The 16257-nt window shown below is 36.2% G+C and overlaps 1 protein-coding gene across 1 annotated transcript in view; it reads right to left on the bottom strand.

The window, feature by feature from the left end:
• Positions 1-2667: 2667 nt before the first annotated feature.
• Positions 2668-16257, bottom strand: part of CFAP46 (cilia and flagella associated protein 46) — a 75173-nt gene continuing 61583 nt past the window's right edge. The window contains exons 53-64 of the mRNA XM_058811010.1: positions 15559-15680; positions 15097-15182; positions 13983-14147; positions 12249-12325; positions 11638-11698; positions 11511-11546; positions 10043-10145; positions 8741-8853; positions 6508-6589; positions 4504-4640; positions 3916-4002; positions 2668-3135 (exon numbers count right to left, since the gene is read on the bottom strand). Of these exons, the coding sequence (XP_058666993.1) occupies positions 2999-3135; positions 3916-4002; positions 4504-4640; positions 6508-6589; positions 8741-8853; positions 10043-10145; positions 11511-11546; positions 11638-11698; positions 12249-12325; positions 13983-14147; positions 15097-15182; positions 15559-15680 (1206 nt within the window). The 3' untranslated portion in view covers positions 2668-2998. The remainder of the gene's footprint in view (positions 3136-3915; positions 4003-4503; positions 4641-6507; positions 6590-8740; positions 8854-10042; positions 10146-11510; positions 11547-11637; positions 11699-12248; positions 12326-13982; positions 14148-15096; positions 15183-15558; positions 15681-16257) is intronic.

Genomic DNA, 16257 nt, shown 5'->3' on the forward strand with positions numbered 1-16257 from the left:
CCAAATGTCTCAGTGTTGGCTTCTGTGCTGTTCTGGTGGCCACTAGGACTGTGTGGACTTTTTCTGCTTACACAAACTGTGCATCCTGTGCACATGTGGGCCCACCAGGGAGTGGCAAGGGACAAATCCTTACAGATGAAATAGCTCTCTGTTACCTGGTGCCCACACACATAACATGTGAAGAAAAGCTAAAGTTATGCTGTTATAATTTAAAAGCTAGAAACAGCTTCTGTTCCATATATGATAAAAATTCGGAAGGCAGTGATGTCAGTGATATTTTGCTGCAGCAGACACACCATAAGAAACGCATGCTGGCAGTTTGCCTCCATGGTGAAATCTGCCTCAGCTGTTCCCACTCTGTGCCTGCACCTCTGTATCCACGGCTATCTGAGCTTCTTGAGCAGCAGTGGAGGAGAAAGCATGCACCTGTGTTCTTATCGACAGTGACAGGACTACTTGCTAATCATCAGAAAAAAATAATGCCCCAGAGAGGCTCAGATGCAGAATGACAAGGTAGGAACTCTATGTCAGTACCATGCATAACTTTGGTTAAACCACTGTCAGGTTTACCCAAAGTACAGGTGGTCATCTGCACACCTCAGCTGCAGTGGACTCCACACCCAGTTTCTGCTCTGTAACCCACCTCGAGTTCCAGGCTCATGTAAATTCTGAGGACATGACAGAACTGCAAATATTTCTGAAACCCATTCTTTGTTCCATCAGGTAATCTTAGTTAATTCTCTTCACTGGCGTATTGACAGGCAATTAATATTCTGAAGTGAAGACTGTTGGCCTGCTAATTTTGAAAATGCTACTATCATGTTCATGAAAGATCCCACATGCTCCCTATCACTGGCTGAGAAGTATTCCATCAATTTATCACCTGAGTACCAATCTGGGTCTTCCACCAACCAGTAAATATTTCAGGGCACATTAGGCATGCCTTCAATTTTAACTTGACCACATCCTTAAAACCCATGCTGATAACTATCTGTCACTATATCCACATGAAGACACTGCATTTGGAGACCTGAATTAATACCCAAAAAGGACTTTACGGGATGAGAGACTTCCTGGTGACTTCACAGTGATGAGCTGGTCCTTCATCCACATGCAAGAGAAGATTTATACTCATATAGGATGGTTGAATTCCCTCTGATACCCTATTTTGGGAGAGCTTCCAGATCAGACAGTAACAAAGCACAGGCTGGAAGGCTTAGAAGGTTGTAAAACCACAAAATTAGTGTTCAAACTCAAGATGAATGGTCTTAAATAATGATGGGAATGATGTGTACACCACACTGAAACCTGCTCTGATTTCCCTGCCCATGAACACCTGCAGCAGCAGCAGCAGCTGCTCCATCGTGGTGCCTGCTCCACTGCATCCCTGGCAGAGCAGGGACAGCAGCACCAGCCACAGCAGCTCTGCAGAGAGGGACGCACATGTGCCATGAAATCCTTGAATCACTGCTTAGGGAAGGATAATTTTAAAGAGGTTAAGCCAGGGACTAAGGACAGAGATTCTCTTATTTTTGTTTGTTTTATCATTTTGTAGCAAACTTGCTGCAGCTTTTTACTGCAGACTCTTTAGAACCACACACTTTTCTTGGACAGCTATGTACAACTCAAATGACGTTCTTGTCCTAGAATATCATCAATAAACTCACCATGATTTTTTTCTTCCTCACATTTTTCAGATTACATAAATTTCAGCTGACCAATTCTTTTCATGCTAAAATATATTATGAAATGCCATTTCTGTTATAAAAGCTAATTGATAGTGTGATTTGTTATGTTGCTGAGACATAATTCAGAAAGTTATTTTAAAGCCCTTGATACATGGAATAGCACTAACTGCTTAATATTTCTTGTATGAATGAATACAGTGCATAGGAATGATGTAGTGCCACGTAGATGAAATATTTTCAGAAGCTCTTATTCTTGTTGTTTGGGCTTGTGCCAATGTCATTCGACAAGAGAACTCATACGTCCTAAGGTGTATCTACTCTAATTTATTTCTGGGTCATTAGTTGGTAGGATTTTTTTCCTCCAGGTTGCCGAACACTGTGTAATATTGTAAAAATTAAGAGCTCATAGTCAAATAAATGAATACCTTAGAATTATTTTTAAAAATCAGGTAAGTATTTTAAATTTTAAAATATTTTAATATTTTTATTTCATTAAAACAATTGACTGATTCATATAATAAAAATAATTTCTCACTCTTGTGAAAGTCCAGATGGAGAACTGCATCTAGCTCAAGAGTCCCCAGTATAAGAGCAAGTCCAGAGGAGGTCACAGAGATGCTCCAAGGGCTGGAGCCCCTCTGGAGCCAGGCTGGGACACCTGGGGGGGCTCACCTGGGCAGGAGCAGCTCCAGGGAGAGCTCAGAGCCCCTGGCAGGGCCTGAAGGGGCTCCAGGAGAGCTGCAGAGGGACTGGGGACAAGGGATGGAGGGACAGGACACAGGGAATGGCTCCCAGTGCCAGAGGGCAGGGATGGGTGGGAGATTGGGAAGGAATTATGTTGGGAATGTTATTAAAGAAAAACACAGGAAAATAAAGAAAGCAAAAATTATCAACCGTTTTATTTAAGACTAATTTGTTTTCTAATTAAACTACAACTACTTCCACATAAAAAGATCAGTTCATTCAGAATAAGGTCACTTGGTAAATTTTCTAGGTATGTTTCTGATGAACAGTCCATGCAAAAATAAAATACATCAAGGAAATATTTTTCCAAATGGAAGCACTGACATTGATACATTCCAATTCCATTCATGCATCAAGCCCACTTTTCTTTAAAATATGTTGGTACGTACCAAATTTTTGAAGGATTCACTAAGATAAAAAAACCTTAGAGCACTAACTGAAATTTCTGAGCTATATATGCTATTTTCCTGACATGCTAATATCAAACTGTCTACATCTGAAACAGCAATATGCACATTTTCTTAATCTCACCTCTCCTTAGATCAGTATGAAAATATTGACACAAATTACATCAGAATTATGTTGGGTAAACCATAGAGCACACAGTTAAAACACGATGGATGACTTGCAGGAGGATCTGAGGAAGTGCAAAGAGTCTGCTCTTCTATTTTGTCTTCAGGAGAGCTGCGAGAATCTGCTTCCACTATAAAAATGTATTAAAAACCATTGTTATTTCTGAATATGACTAAATATAAGAATGCTGTAAATACTATAATTTAACACATCTTCTCTTTGATTAATACTTATGGTTCTTTAACATTATTTTAAAAATATTGACAACGGCCACTATATTGAAGAAGCATTTTCTGAAAAAGAAAAACAGAAAACTAGGAAATATTTCTGATCTGAGTTCTTTCTTCAATTCTATGACATTTCAAACTATAAATAAAATTAATTTTATTAAACCTTATTTTAAAAGATAAGTCCTGTACATTGAAAAATAGCAGTACAATTTTATAGACAGTATATTAGAAATTGTTTTACTCAGAAATTCTTCCCCTCTCTCCAACAAGATGCCAGATATTTCTTATGTGTAGTATGCCCTGTACAATGCAGACTGTCTAAAATCACTGGAGATCCTACTGATCTTTTTGCAGCTTATAATCCCATACCATTTATATTGTCTATGTTGTGCTCCTGATTGACCTTGTTAGTAACACTACCTGATTTGTTCAGTGGAGAAAAAATTTTAGCCTTTAGTCAGCTATGTCAAAGCCTCCCTAGAATTTTATTTATATAAAATATGGCTACTCCAGTTATGATATTGTATCAGTGGTCTTCTGACTCCCAGCTCTTTTAAGTAGTTTCAGAGAAAATTGTAATAGCTCATCTGTAAGGTTTCACTTACACCTGTGAACTACCGATCTAAAGGTTCTAGTTAGTGTTTATAGCCAGTCTTTATACCAAGCCTTGTAATGCTTACCTTTCATGGAATGTCTTTTCCCATGACTTCTACTTTTCTGAAGAACACGAATTGTCTGCCCAGTCGTTCTACCAAAGCTTAGCAAATCTGGAAAGAAATGTTAGTTTCTGTGAGTTTTTAATGAAAGTTTTGAAAAACAAGAAAGTATCAACCATAGAGTCTGGTGCTTTCACCATGAAATGGTGAAAACCATGAAATGGTTTTCCATTTAAAAGGCAATGAAAAAGGGTATCTTTACAGATTTGAGCAATGTATCTGTGCAGATATAAGTTACATCCAGGGGATTTTTTCCCCATGGTTTATGTAACTAGAGATGGCCATGTCCTGGGGCAGTGCTTCTCACCATATAAATCCTATTCTTACCACATGACCATAAACAACCCCCCACCAAATCTGTTTTAAGAAGGTTATTGCTCTGTGTGAAAGATCAACCTGTCCAGCACACGGTGGCTGCTGCTGCAGTTCACCTCCTACACAAACTGCAGGCAGAGTTTGGTGAGGAGCAAAGAAAGGAGCGACAGGAGACAGGCACGTACACACAGTCCCTGGAGCGATGCTCACAGCAGCTGGGGCAACACAAACACTCACTCTCAAACAAGGACTCCAGCCTTCCTGCATTCTCCTCCAGGTTTGTGTACCACTGCGTGGCTACTACGGAACCAACACCTGTCAGGCTTAGAAGCATTGCTGTCTCTGTTGGTCTCTCTAGAGCAATACGTGGACAACTAAAGAAAGAGATCAATAATATATAAAAACGCATAGTATATAAAAATATGACTAAATATACAATGTTTTTTTGATAGAAGGAGAAAGAATGTCAGAGTATATTTTCTTGTACGCTGATCATCAAGTGTTTTCCAACACTCGTACAGCACTTTGAATTTAATACAATGAATTTAATACAATGAATTCAGGTAACCTTCTCTCAACATTTTTTCCTTATGCAGTTTTACCACAGGATTTACTCTCTTGTCATGTTACTGTACTTCTGGACATCTCTGGAAATCTGAAAGGAGTAGTATGACCCTAACCTTTACAAAACACTGCAGAATACCTTTTATAAGACAGTCAAAAAATTGAGACTCAGATGTGAAAAGACATGTTTAGACATGTTTAGACAAAATATTGCAGGAACTGAAACCTTGTTCTTTGTTGTAAGTATGGTGTTGATTCGGAGGCTTAATAGCAAATCGTGTGCAATGTGGGTTTCGAGTTTTTACTGCTGAATATTTCAGCATCTTTGGCAAAATTATTTTAGTCATAAAAGGGGAGTGATACTCTAACGTTGAAACTGCAGTAAATAGAAGGTTGCACTTTGGTTTTATTCAGACTTGCTTTTTATAGTAACTTCATCAAAACATGATAATGAAAGTTTTCGGCAATCTTTTGGGGTGATGCTATCTGATTGTCTATGGAGTTTATGTGACTCATTTTTTAAATAAATGTTATTCTAAATTTTCAGGAAGCTTTTGGACTTAAACATGTAACTCTTATTGATAAATTCACTAAACTATTGAATTGAGATTTCAAAATCTTTGAGTTTGAAAAACTAGCTTAAGGAATTGTGTTTTGGTTTACTTTAAGAAATGGCTGTTTGGGATCAAAAAGGATATAAAAAAATACCAGGAGTTTGTTTATACACTCAGACATCTGCATATTTACATATGTCAATATGTATATAACCTATTTTACATATAACTAGATTTAATTTATGCATTGTTGCACTAATTAAACAGTATTTTTTAGACAATTTTTTTCTATTTCTTCTTCACTGAATGAATAACTAGAACAGTCAATATTTCTGTCCCCAGGACGTGCTCTGCTCGCTCGCTGCCCAGGCCCGGTGCTGGCCCAGCCTCAGGGGCCTTTCTGCAGGGCTGCGCTCCGGCTGCCCCTCTCCAGGTTCACACCTGTGTCCAGCATTACCTGGGCACCAGCGAGGAGTCTGTCATTTGCTCTTGCTAAATTTCATGTCACTGCTGATTGCCCAATGCTCCAATCTATCTGCACCCCCTGCAAGGCATCTCATCCCTCAAGAGTATGATCAGCTTATCTGAAAATTCGGCATGGTCTAAATAATTAATGAATAGAATTAGGACACGCTGGCATCTGTCAAGAATTCACAATGGACATGCAATAAAAGAATGTAAAACCTGCCAACTTAAAAGCAATGATAATAATGAAATGCTTTTAAAGATTAAAAAAAGCTGCAATTCATACAAAAAAATTCTGAACAGGTTATTTTACATGCTATAATAATTTGTTTAAATAAAAATCTGATTGTTAAACTTGTCCACGTATGAACCCTCAGAGGGACTCATAGCAGTTTATCTGTCAAAGGAAAATTTAGGTATTCAATTAGAACATTTTGAGAATCTTGTACTCAGACTTGTGAGGTATGTGTAATACAGCAAGGTTTCTGTGTCATATTTTCTTATCATTGCCTTCTAACAGAGCTTTCATCCTATTTAGTCCTAAAAAGAAGCTCTTTTTCTTACAGAAGTAAAGGATAATATTCATAAGTCAAAATTTTAACTTTTCTTTGAAATAATCTACTTTATTGTGGACTTTACTGAAACTGACTTTACCTACCTTTTGTGGACATCAGCGTTGGCAATTCTTTGGTAACTTTGCTGTGATCTTACCAGATCCAGAAGAATCACCAAACGGCATTCTGGAAAAAAATATAGCAATGGTGTTCGCACTGATAATAATGCCCAGTATAATAATTAAAGTAAATCAGGCCTTTTGTAAGTTAATTACTTTCTTGAACACAGTCTAAACCACTAATATAAAACCTAGATATTTCAGCTGCAATTGTCAAGTACTGTGTGAAAGTACACTAATAGTAATCCTAGCATTATTTAATGTAATTTTGCTACACTTTTCCATCATGTTTTTCAGGATTTTTTTCCCTATGCCACATTAGCATAATTGTTAATGAAGTCCACATACCATCTTATTACCAGCCAATGACCTGTATGACCCAACTATAGTTATAAACTCTTGGATGTTTATGGTATGCAGGTATTGAAATTTTTTTGTACCACAGCTCCTCTCCACAAAGTACAACCAAGTTACGTCCCTAACATACCTTATTTTCCTTAAAAGTCTCCAGTAAAACAACTCAGAATCCTCTCAGAATTAAAAGGTTTTGTCTACTGCTTGGTTTGCTGTAGCTTAAATCTGTTACTTATTCTCCTATCCCAAGCAGATGAGAAGTAAATTACTTCTCTGCCTGCAAAGTCTTTGACACACTTAAAACGTCTATCACATCTCCTCTCAATATGTCAATCTTTCCTCTGAAAGCATGTTTTAAATGCATATGAACATATTAATACGTACATATTTATTAATAAAACTAAGCACAAAAGCTGTGGTACAGCCTTTTGACCACTCCTAGTGTTCTCTAGCAGTAACTTACTCTATGTGGTTGATGTTTTCCTCCTGGTGAGACCTTAGGAATATTATGTAGAGTGGGAAATTATTTCACACAGCTTGCACATGACACTCCTCTATAGCTACCCCATACAGACCTTGGGGGTTTTTTAACACTAGCAAGGGTACGTTGCTTAATTTGTGATCCATCTCTTGAGTCTGCTCTGTAACTCTGCCCCTTAAGCAGTCATACCTTATTAATGATTAATTGATTATTTTCCCTCAAGCATAATATCTCCCACTAGACTCTCCCAAATTACACTCCGCATAAATTTGCATCATAATCTTGCATTTCAGGATTTGCTAAACCACTGTATTCTCTTTGTCAGTCTGGTCTCATGCTCAGATTTAGCAATTATCTATTTTATTTCGTCATGTACATGACCAAAACAAATACTTCATAATATTTGGTCTAGGTTAGAGCTTTCAGAAATCTCAGACAGAATTAATCCTGGCATATTTTAAGAGTAGGAAAAAGGGCAAGGTTTAACAACTTTCCAAAAGTTGCCAGACCTGTAAATATCTGGTCTATGGACATCTGAAATACCATCTTCAGTCACGATCCACGAATCCAGAGAAAACATATTTTCTTATTTCTTGTAATATTTACATATAGATATTAAAATCACTTTTAAAATCAAAGCTTCATAAAGAAGCTTCCTGTTTCTCTACAGGGCTTCACAATCTGATGTGTACTGTCCTCACGTCTTTCACATGTCAACACAATAGAGCTACCCTGACAAATTCAGCACAACTCTGAAATCAAGCTTCTTCCAGATGTGCAAGGAAAACAGGAGGAGAAATGAAGATTGTTAATCTGAAAAACCAGTCCTGAATCTAAGCCTTAGGTTACAACAGAAGGACTCATTAGTTGTGAAGAAACAGAGAAAAAATACCCTCTACAGAGGGTACAGAGACTTTACAGAATCTACAAACGCTCTGTAATACCAGAGTAATCCTTCAGCACTAACCTAGCCCTGATGGACAATTCTTGCTTGCCTCAGCAGAGACTTACAAATTTTGGCACTTGAAGTGGCACTGCAGAGGTTGTTCTTACCATTAAAAAATATCTTGCAACCAAATACTAAATTCCAAAGAAAATTAGACGGTTTACTGAGAAAACCATTAGATATTGACTTAATTTTTGAAACCTAGGAAATCCCAACACATGGAAAGGAAGAAGGACTAAGCTTATTTGTGAGGATTTACGAGAAAGCTGTGCAACAGAATAAAACCTACATAATACAAAGGTTTTCTGACTAAAAACCTTGGATCTAGAAAAAAGCCCTTAATTGCCCATATCAATATTGTGATAATGATACAATAGGACACATCTAGGAATAAAAGTTGGTGTAATTAAATATATTTCTCAATTTGCTTAGCTTACTTGGGATGTTCATAGCCACCAACCAATTAAGCAACACATGAGACATGAATCTCTCCATCCCATAGAACAGAAATGCGCTGCAGCTTGTCAGCAGCTGCTCCCATTCAGCTTGGCTGAGAGCAAAGAAGAAGGAAGAGAATAAGTTACTTTTATGTTACTCTTTTACAGGCATACTTTTCAGAAATTATCCACAGCAAACAGTTCAGTGTAATTTACTCCAGGAATAATGATAACAAAAGTCACCATGCAAATCAAGAAGATAAACATGGCTGCAGAATTCTGTGCGAAGTATAATAATTCATATGAATTATTAATACTATGTCCTTGTATTAAAATGATGACTCGGTAACATCTCATAGTGTGCAAGAGGCATAGTGTATTTTTAGATAAATACCAGCCTCTCCATCAAAAAAATAAAATTTTTAAAAATCATCACTGTATGTATGGTACAGCTTTAAAATAGAGTCTTTGTCCAACATTCAAAGGGAGCAGTCGTGTGTATACCCACCAGGACATAAGCAATTGGTTTTTAAAAAGAGATGTGGGTAATCAGGCCAGCTGGCAGCAAAAACTGCACTTTGATAATAATGATCTTCGCAATTTTTATGAAAAAATAGTGGAGTACCTACTCAGAGGTAAAATTCCAAAGGACTGACTGCTGAACTAGCAGTTAGGAAGGAAGGTCCAGTGATGGCCATGTTATCTCATAGGGATTGTCACTGTTTGACCTCTTGAGGTCCCTTTTATTTCCCTATGGCTATGATCTTAAAAGTGAACTATTTCTATAAAGAACAAAGTGTGTTTATGAGCAGACTCGATAGAATGGCAGTAGCTTCATGGTCAATGTTTGAATTTGGAAACTGTGTGCTGTACCTTCACTACTCTGCTTCTGAAATCTGTGCTCCCATTTGCAGTTGGCTGAAGATGCATGGAGATGCTATGGTTTTATGACTCAGATTTGCAAACAATTATGACCAAAGCCAGAAATTACACTTCTGCTCACATATGTGTATTCACCAAAGACTGCACCAGAAGACTTTCCATCAAAATTAGATTATTTACATATATAGCTACTCTGACAAAACCAGCCTGCTTAAATCACTTTGCAGCACTCTGCTTCAGATCCCTAAAATATTCTGTCTACAAACCTAGATCTGTGTTTGATACAACAACAATGGTTTGCTATGTGTTTATCAGCTCAGCGAAATGTGACCCTATTTTATGGACAAATTCTCTGAAAATAGGCACAGTTTTAAACAAGAAATATGGATAAAACAAGAAAGCAGACAGAATATTACATACCTTGGAGCACACATATGGCCAATGACACCTTCCCACTGCACTTTAAATAGGGCACGGTATTTTTCTAGTATTTCCTGAATTTTTCGGGAAGGACTTAGAGCTTCTGTAACAACAGAATTTTATCATTATGAATGTAACATACTACAAACTACTTTGGGCAATCTCAATTTCAATAACTTTAAAATGTCACTATAATATTTATAGGGTTTTAAGTCATCATTAGATTTTATGTTTTTTGAAACCTAAGTCTGACTTTTAAGATTAAAACAATTGTGACATTTTCAGAACAAAATCAGATGCCCATTTGAATGGTGTCTTTTACAGTGAACAAGGATTATTTGGTAGATGGGTTAAGGACACAAAGAAAAACTTTTAGGTATCCTGAAAAAAGGGTAAAGAATTGAAAACCAGTACTGTCATACAGTTCTGTGGCAGAGGCTCAGAGAGGACTTAAGTGGGTGGATAAACTAACTGAGTTTCTAGAGTCCTGATTTTAGAAAACAAGACTCCAAAATTACCCCTTCTCTCCAAGGACATTGCACATTTAATGATAAACAATCTTCTCCTTTTGACTACATTTTCATACTAGTATAAAAGTTAAAATCAGATATTGAGCACATGAAGTGTTTCATATTGATCTGCTCTGAAGGAGAATTACAAACACATGGAGACACACTCTGTATGATACTGATTGTTCTGTGGCTTCTTTTGCATGGTGTTTAGAGTTAGTAACTATTTCAACATCTGAAGGGAGCCAACAAGACAGATGGAGAAAGGCTATTTACAAGAACATACAGTGACAGGACAAGGGCAAATGGCTTCACACTGAAACATAGTGGGTTTAGGTTAGATATCAGGAAGGAATTGTTCCCTGGCAGGGCTGGATGGGAGATTGGGAATTGGGAATTGTTCCCTGGCAGGGCTGGATGGGATATTGGGAATTGGGAATTGTTCCCTGGCAGGGCTGGATGGGATATTGGGAATTGGGAATTGTTCCCTGTGAGGGTGGGATGGGATATTGGGAATTGGGAATTGTTCCCTGGCAGGGCTGGATGGGATATTGGGAGTTGGGAATTGTTCCCTGGCAGGGTGGGCAGCCCTGGCACAGGTGCCCAGAGCAGCTGTGGCTGCCCCTGGATCCCTGGCAGTGCCCAAGGCCAGGCTGGACACTGGGGCTGGAGCACCTGGGACAGTGGGAGGTGTCCCTGCCATGGCAGGGGTGGCACTGGGGGGATTTGGGGTCCCTTCCAACCCAAATCAGTCTGTCTTTCTGGAGCTAAAACCCTCCATTAACTGTTGGTTGTGCTGTTGCACACATGCACCATATACAGGTGATAAGCTGTGCTGTTCTGGTGAAAAGGAATGCTTTGTTGCCAACATCTTGATGTCATGACTTCATTTTTTGGTACAAAACAATTCTAAATTCCATTGGTAGATCGTAAATAAAATATTATTTAATATATATTACCTGCTTCTCTTCCTTCATTATAGGGGTCCACAATATCTGATAAACAGTTAATCACAAACAATGTATTCAAACAACAAAAGAAGGAAATTTAGCTGATACACGTAGCCAATAGGTTGTGAAAGGATACATTTTAAATTACGTGTATCAACAGACAAGCAATTAGAAGGTAGATCACGATTAATTGGTGCCTACAATGAAAAATAGTACATATGTTAAATCATCAATTAAATACTAACAGTATTGCATTATTTGTGTCAAACAACTAAGAGAAAGACACATCAAACAATTGACAGAGTTTTGAATCTGGGTTTAAAAGCATCATGGTGTTCAATTATCAGTGGAAATTAATAACTATTCTGCATTAGCTACAATGCATATACATATATTACACATATATACACACGTGTGGGCACATATATAGATATATATGCAAATATAAATATAAATTTATAAAAACATATGCAATAAGTATATAAAATAAAATTTTTTTTGCAGAAATTATTTTCAGTAACTTTAAACAGCTTCCTTTGTGGTTTGTTGAATATGTCCCATTTATAAAGTGTGATTCTTCAAAGAAAAACTCCTTGCAAAATCAACAGGAAGCAAGATTCTTTCAGACTTATGAGACATTCACTCAATTTCAGAATTCTAGCACACATAATGAGCTTTTATGCAACCCACTTTCACACTTTTCTACGCAAGTTCTCTGGTTATTTACAAAAAATGTGAAAAGTTCACCATTTGGACATTCTTTTTCTGTTGAGCTTTTGTGGTTTTTTCTTTAGATGTTTCAACTTTTTTTTTTAATTCAGTTTCTGTGAAAACGAAAAGAAAAAAAATTAATATATGGGCAGCTTCGCAAATAAATGTCCTTGAAGGACTGTACATATTTAATATCATTAAGTAGTAGTAGTAATAGTACTGCTAGCAGTAATAATAAAAATAATAACAACAATAGATTACATAAAAATATAACAATTCATTTCAAAACACAGCAAGGTAAGGATCCAAGCCTTCTTGCCTAAAAATGAAGGCTTTAAAGTGAAAAACAAGGAGATGTGATCCCTTGGACATGAAATGCTTCATTACACTGCCAATTTTGGATAGGGTTGAACAATGATCATCAAAGCACTTTCTAAGTAGTTTACCATATCTATTAATTGTTGATGTAAATGTAATCACTGAAGTTTCTGTGGGACATAGATCTAAAGGAAAAAGGAAGTTTCATATTTGAATTGGATTTTTTATTTCTTTAAGGGAATTTTAAAAAGCATAGAAAACTGTCTTATGTTTCTCACTGTATATATGATTATCACCAAGAGTACACCTCAGCCAGTTATTGCTGAGTGCCCTGCAAGTTCATGGAAGCTTGAGATCATACTGCTCATCTGCCACAATTGAAAGAACAGAGACTTTTCAACTCTGCTTCCTCTCATTTATCTACTTCTAAAATTATGTAACCATAAGTTCCACTGTGAAAAAGGGAAAAACAGAAATAGAAAAAACCTACATGTTCTAAAACTTGTATTTCTAAAAGGCCTGTAATAGTACATAAAGTAAAAATATGCTAATCTCACATTACTTACAATTCTTTCCCTTTAGAAAGAAGGAGTGAAATGAAAAAACAGAATAGGTTATACTGGAGGCTAAATATTACAGATATGGACACAATACAAATACCTCTCTAGAACAGAATAGTTTCATGGTACAGAGTGAGATTTTCTATACTTGGTCTATTTTTTATCATGGACCAACTAGTTTTAATAATTTTATGTGGTTTTCTCTACCTATGAGAAAAATGCAGCTTAAAATTTTTAACTTTATTAATAGAAGGTATCATCGATTCATACAAAAATGGCTTGGTGCATTTATTACTCACTTCTACATCTAAAAAATGAGTTTTAAGATGCCATAAGGAGAAGTTTAGGCGCTGCCAAACTACGTTATTTAACCTCAATTTGCTAGAGTTTATGTAGGGTGTAAGTGCCAGCAGTAGGGAAAGTTCCTAAAGCCTGTGGGGATTTGATTTTGCACAGGTGTAGCACAAGAACTGAGAGGAAAGATTTCAGACAGTAAAATTTTACATTTGGTATTTAAAGCAAAGTCTTAGAGTAGCGATAAAAAAAATTACAGAAGTGTGAATTCTTACTTCCTTTTATTCATTGCAGCTGAAAATAGCTTTGAAGATTTAACAACATGCTTCTAAGTTTCTTTACAGTTCTAGATCCTGCTGAGTTTTACATAATTCTGTAAAGTGTCATTGTTTTTTTAAATTAGCTATCACTGCTCCTATAATCAGCCTGTACATTACTGAAATAAGTCTACTGCTCTATCTAGTCCACCTAAGATACTGGAAACCTACTGCATGTGCTTGTCTTCCAGTAAAATATACACCACAATTCATATTTAAATTTTAAAGTATCTTTTTTATGCATCATTATGCTAAAGGAAAACATATTTATCTAATAGTACCTGACTCAGTCCAGTGTAGTCGATTGTAGAGAAACTGTAGAGAAAAATCTCTGGAAAGAGAACTTATTCCTTCATCCTTAAATACACTCAGAGCTTCCAAAGGCAACTCCATCAATAATGTGTCCCCTAGTAATACCACAGACAATCCTAAATCCAGGGGTGTATCTAAGGAGATGTGACAGAACATGATTGAGATTTAGTTCTCAGTTTGTCTATAAACAATTGCAGTTAGATGCAAAAACCTGTTTCCTCCATTGTATGACACGTGAACTTCATTGTACTGTGGATTAAGTGCATTAAGAAAAAATATGTCTTTTTACATAATTACTCTTAAGATGTTGTCAAATTTCTATGCACTTGTTAACACCAATTCTTCAGAGGGAATAACATCCCTGAATTAATAACCAACCATCTCAGGTCCAAGTTCAGGTATATAAAACACATTCAGGAAAACAATATTTGGAAATGCAAAACTGCCACAGAAGTGATTGGTTACAAAAAATAGAGTTGTAAAGGCACTCTTATCCAATACTGTGTTGTTCTGTAGAAAAATTTTGTTTCTGTTATTTAAGGAAAAAAGTACTAAATATTATGATGGCAATATTTCTGCTCTACAGAGAAAGAGCATATGCATGGGAGACAATTTATCCAGTTTTTGCAGATGTGTATTCTTGAGATGTGTTTAGAGACATACTGTAGCATTAGGTTTGTATGCAACTATCATCCTGTGAGAGTCCATAAAGCTAAAAGCAAAAAAAAAAAAAAAAAGGACAAAACAAAGACATTTACTGATCTACCGGCTTAAGAAAGTTCCTTATTGTAGCTCTTCTCCTGAAAATTGGTTTGTGATAAAGCCATTCATTTAGGTGTCTACAGACTGTATGGTTTGGAAGACTCTAAATAAATGCAGAAGCATTGCTCCAGCATCTAAATCTGTCTTTGAAAGTATACTGAAACATTTGACTTGATATAGAAAATAAAACAGAAAAAAACAATGCTAAAAAGCCTTTGTCCTCTCCTTGTTTTAAATAAAATTAAAATTTAAATTACTGGATTTTAGTATCAGTTCACACACATACACACAGACACACACACAACTCAAGGGAAGACATACCCTGCATTCCACCTTGTTTGGTGTCCTTATCTTTCACTTTCTTTTTTCCTGTTTCAGATGCTGAAACTGATACACACTGGGATTCTCTGGGAAGAGGAAATTATTGGAAAATATTACCAGCTTCAATTTCTGCATCACTTTCAATGAAATTTTACATAAAGGACACTCTCCCTTAGAATTTCCTGTCCTTTAGAAATCCCATCTTTAATCATTTTAATTATACTGTTGCATCTTGAGTTTCAACTTAAATATAACTTAAGCTGGAGAACAATGCTTCTCAGAAATGGCCATTTGTCCTTCACATTGCTCAGTCCCTTAGTCTGACATATCCTGACTCTACTCTCTTTCAAGACATGGAACCTTCATTCAACAGAGTATCCTTTCTAAAATCATTCCTTTATTTGAGGGACTTGAGTCACAGGTCTGTTTTCACAATTGATAATCAAAGTCAATATATCTTACCTGATAGCAGAAAAATCAAACTGTGACAAGGTTGGTTTCAGATACTCTTCCATCATTTCTATTATTTCAGAGAAACATGATGTCAAATCAAGGTCACTATCACCTGTTTTCTCTGTTGGAGTCTTTCACACACACAAAAACAAAAATTAGAATACTTTCAATTGTAAACTGAAAGTCAATTCAAACTCCATTCTTGTTAAATACCATATTATATACACATTTTGTAATATTTTAAATCAGAGACTAAATAAAATAGTGTGAAAGATCATAAAATGGAAAATACAAATATAAGAAGTTGGTTTCAAAACTACTTTATTTCAAAATTTTGTACCAGCATTTTGCAAAATAACATTAGAATTACTAGAAGGTGTCAATACTTACTATTTAAACAATTAATATACTTCAGTAATTTCAATGGAAAATGGCAGAAAACTACAGCAGAAAGAAATTAGAATGTGTTCCTTCAAATAGTGAGAAGAAACTGTATAAGGACAACTTTAAGAAGTGAACAGAAACTGTATGAAGAATACAGAAGAAGCAAATGAAAGCATATGGAGAGATCAGTGGAGCCAATTAATTAATCAGAAAAGAAAACGGAGAAGAAGAAAATAGAATCATGCCGGAGAGATAGACATTGAAAACTGAGGTTTGTAAAATCAGCCTAGATGGACAAAAATCCACTAACTGAACAAACTCAAC

This window comes from Ammospiza caudacuta, chromosome 9 (assembly GCF_027887145.1).
Source record: "Ammospiza caudacuta isolate bAmmCau1 chromosome 9, bAmmCau1.pri, whole genome shotgun sequence".
NCBI lineage: Eukaryota > Metazoa > Chordata > Aves > Passeriformes > Passerellidae > Ammospiza > Ammospiza caudacuta.